The following is a 4035-nucleotide window of genomic DNA, read 5'->3' on the forward strand; positions in this document are numbered from 1 at the left end:
TCACTCTGGAGACCAGGCTGGTCTCGAACTCAGAAATTCGCCTGCCTCTGCCTCCCAAGTGCAGGGATTAAAGGCGTGTGCCACCACCGCCCGGTAATTAAAGTCTTAATCCAGCAAGACTGAAGAAATGTATACCATCCTTTGCCACTTGTTTTTCTGTCTCGACATCCATTTGAGGGTTAAGACTTAGGTAAATTTGAACATTACATCAATTGGATACAGGCGTGGTGAAACAACATTTTTTTTTTTAATTAGATTTTTTTGAGACAAGGTTTCTCTGTATAACCCTGGCTGTCCTGGACCTCACTCTCTAGACCAGGTTGGCCTCGAACTCAGAAATCCACCTGCCTCTGCCTCCCAAGTACTGGGGCTAAAGGCGTGCGCCACCACTGCCCGGCTTTTTTATTTTTTATTTTATTTTTATTTTTATTTTTTTTGGTGAAACACCTCTTTAATCCCAGCACTCGGAAGGCAGAGAGGCAGCACGGTTTCTATGAATTCCAGGCCAGCCTGGTATAAATGGGGAGTTCTCTGGCCAGGAAGCCAGAGAAACCTTGTCTCAAAAGAAAACCATAAACACACACACACAAACCAAACAACGACTAAGAACTGGTTCTTCAGTTCTTTTCAATACACCTTCTTAGTGGTTTGCCCTAGAGTGTGGGGCGTCTCTCCTCGAGGAGACCCGAGGTTCTCATGGTGATGAGACCTAGAACATTGGGAGAACGGGTTAAGCCCGAGGCCCTGCTCCGCAGGTTAGAACAAAAGCTTCACACCAACCGTGTTTCCTACTTCACCACAACCCTTTCTTTCTGCCTCCGGCGAGGGAATCTAGCCACCCAAAATAGGAAGCCAATTCAGCCTGAGCAGCTTTCTCTCGGAGAGCTGGTGCGCTGCGTCACGCCCCGCCCCTCTCAGCCCCGCCCCTTCAGCTCTGCCCCTCCCCTCTCCTCCTTGCTCCCAAGACTGCGCCCGAAAACCCCGCCCCTTCCTCCCCATTTCATTGGCTCTGGTGACCGGCCCCCCGAAGACCTGGTTCGGATTGGCGGGCCCCGCCCGCCGCTCGGCGTCTTCCCGGGGCGTGAGCCGAACGTGACCACGCCCCCTTACGTAGGGACGCCTAGTCAGGTCTCGGGAGGCGCCGCATTCGCCGCCTTAGAAGGAAAGAGATCCGTTGTGTTGAGGAGTCTGCTATGGTGCTGAGTTCCCGGGTAGAGCCGACCGAGCCGAGGCGGTCGCGGCCATGAAGGTGAGGGGCTGGTGGAGCCGGGAGGCTCTCCTCGCCTCTCCCGTACGCCCAGAGCGCTTCCTGTGTTCCGTCTCAGCGGTTACCCAAGGGGGGTTCCAGAGAGACCACCATGTCGGGGGGCACCCGGCCCGGAGTGTGCGGGGGGCCCCGACCGGTTCCATCCGGAGAGGCCGGGCCAGCTGACCCGCCCGAGCTCCCACAGCGCCCTCCGGCGGCCTGGCCAAGGAGGAGGCGAGTGGCCCTGCAGTCGCAGCCCGCTCGCTGGGCCCTGTTCCCGGGCCCTGTGCTTTTCTCGGGGTCCCGAGCTTTTTAAGCCGCTAGGGCTCTCTTTAAGCCTCCGGCCTCGGTTGTCTCTGCCCGGCCATGGCTGTGCCCTCTGCCTCCCCGAGTCCTTGAGCTAACCCAGACCCCGGGGGTGCATCACGAGACAGAAGGCTTAGGAGAGCGCTGCGGGGTGTGTGATGAGGCTAGGACCAGAGGAGCCCCGGCCAGAAATGCCAGGGATTTGGGGGGGTGTCCCCCTTCCAGGAGTCCTTCCGTGGGTGTAAATGTTGTGGCCGTGACCTAGAGCGCTAGACGTGTCTACATCGCCACTAAGGTACGCAGCAAGTAATTTGGCAGCCTTTCTCCCAGGTGGGAGTGAGAGCGTGGGAGCATCCCTGACAGAAGTTTCACAAAAGGGCAGGTTTGTGTGTGTGTGTGTGTGTGTGTGTGTGTGAGTGTGAGTGTGTGAGATTCTGGCCTACTTAGGGGAGATGATTTTTCCTCAACTTCATCGCTGAGGGTTCTAAAGAGTCGTCTGTCTGTACAGCCGTCAGTTCAGGCATTGATTCGTTGGCCCAAATCAAGTCAAACGGCGTGGTGATGTCTTTTCCTGACAGGGTTGTATTCATCTCGTGGAAGAAGTGTGTTGGCTCTGGGCAGCTAGATTAACGGCCTTGTACAAAGTGTCCAAGATTTGCTGTGGACAGTTGAAAAGAGAGTGTCAAGTGGATAGAGAAATTCAGCAAGTGTTTTGTCCAGCACCTTCATTGCCTTAGTCAAGACCGAGTAGAGGTAATTCAAAATATAGTCTCCCTCTTTAAGAAGAGTTTGCCTTAGAGGTCTACAGAGTGAGTTCCAGGACAGCCAGGGCTACACAGAGAAACCCTGTCTCGAAAAACCAAAAAAAAAAAAACAAAAAACAAAAAAAAACAAAAAAACGAACGAGTTTGCCTTTTCAAAGAGACAAGTAAGCACAGTGGTCCAAGCCTGTAATCAATGTTTGGAAGGTAGAGGCAGGAGGATTGCCGCATGTTTGAGGCCAAGCAAGTATTTTTGTGAAAAATCAACCAACAGTCTCCCGATAGATATGTCTCAAGTAGCCACATTACAAACTGCGATAATGTAAAGTGTGTGTGTGTAAAAAGAAAAAAAAAAAAAACAACTCTCAGAAGCAAGAACAATAATACCTTTAAGTGTTGGTACCTGTGATCTCGGAGTTTGGGAGGTGGAGGCTGGAGTCAGGGCAATCAGTTGTTCACAGGTATTCTTGGCTTCATAGTAAGTTTGAATCCAGCTTGCACTGCATGAGATCCTGTTTCAAAACAACAAGCCCCGTGCTGCTGGAATCCAGGCAGGTTTTGGGAATGGGTTAACTTGTTTGTTTTTAAGAGAGGGTCTCGCTGTATATCCCTGACTGGCCTGAACTGACTATGTAGGTTGGTCTTCTTCCTGAGTGTTTGGATTACAAATGTGTGATCTAGAATGGGTGACATTTGAACTGACGTTAAGGATGAGGATATTGTGAAAGCTTTAAAACAATTGTTCAAAAATGTTTTTAGGTTTATGTGTAAGAGTTTTTGCCTGCATGTATGTATGTGTACCCTCTGCATGCCTGGTGCTCACAGAGATCAGAAGGTGGCATTAGATCCCCTGGAACTGGACTTATCAATGGTTGTGAGTCACCATGTGGGTTTTAGAAACCAAACCTAGTTCCTCTGTAATAGCAAAATTAGTGCTCTTAACTGCTCATCCATCTCTCCAGCCCTAAGGTTTTTGTTTTGTTTACAATTTTATTTTATAGTTATATGAAATCATGTATGTCTGTGTGCCACAAACATGTACCCTCAGATCCTGAACTGGAGTTAGTAAGATAGTTGTAAGACACCATATGGGTTCTGGGAATCAAACCCTAGTCCTTGGGAAGAGCAGCCAGTGGTTTTAGCCACTGAGCCATCTCCTATAAGAGTTTTTACTTCCCAGTTTAGTTATAAAATGTCACTGTAACTTAAGAATACTTTATTAAACTTCCTACCAGTAGCTTTATTTCCTGAAAATCATCTTTGCTGTGAGATCCAAAACCAGTCTTTATTCATCAAGGAAAGTAGATATGGAAGGAAAATTGGAGATAGGTACTGTGCCCAAACTTTTAAATAAGTTTAAAACAGTTGTTTTGTTTTTAAGTGAAAGATAACTGCTTTCTTTTTCTTTTTCTTTTTTTTTCTTTTTTCTCTTTTTTTGGTTTTTCAAGACAGGGTTTTCTCTGTGTAGCCCTGGCTGTTGCTTTCTTTTCTTTTTCTTTTTTTCTTTTTCTCTTTGGTTTTTCAAGACAGGGTTTCTAGGGGCCTGGAGAGATGGCTCAGCAGTTAAGAGTACTGACTGCTCTTCCGAAGGTCCTGAGTTCAAATCCCAGCAACCACATTGTGGCTCACAACCATCCCTGGTGAGATCTGATGCCCTCATCTGGGGTGTCTGAAGACAGCTACAGGGTACTTACATGTAATAAATAAATCTTTAAAAAAAAA

The 4035-nt window shown here is 48.5% G+C and overlaps 1 protein-coding gene across 2 annotated transcripts in view; it reads left to right on the forward strand.

Annotated features, from left to right (window-relative positions):
• Window positions 1-1096: 1096 nt before the first annotated feature.
• The window catches only part of Rnf34 (ring finger protein 34), an 18638-nt gene continuing 15699 nt past the window's right edge, over window positions 1097-4035 (forward strand). The window contains exons 1-2 of one of the 2 annotated variants that reach the window (XM_031337800.1): window positions 1097-1249; window positions 2131-2305. Coding sequence is in view for 1 of the 2 variants with exons in the window: in XM_031337799.1 (XP_031193659.1) it covers window positions 1244-1249 (6 nt within the window). In the remaining variant the exon portion in view is untranslated. The remainder of the gene's footprint in view (window positions 1250-2130; window positions 2306-4035) is intronic. The other variant, XM_031337799.1, reaches the window with a different exon arrangement.

Source organism: Mastomys coucha, unplaced genomic scaffold, assembly GCF_008632895.1.
Source record: "Mastomys coucha isolate ucsf_1 unplaced genomic scaffold, UCSF_Mcou_1 pScaffold22, whole genome shotgun sequence".
Taxonomy (NCBI): Eukaryota; Metazoa; Chordata; class Mammalia; order Rodentia; family Muridae; genus Mastomys; species Mastomys coucha.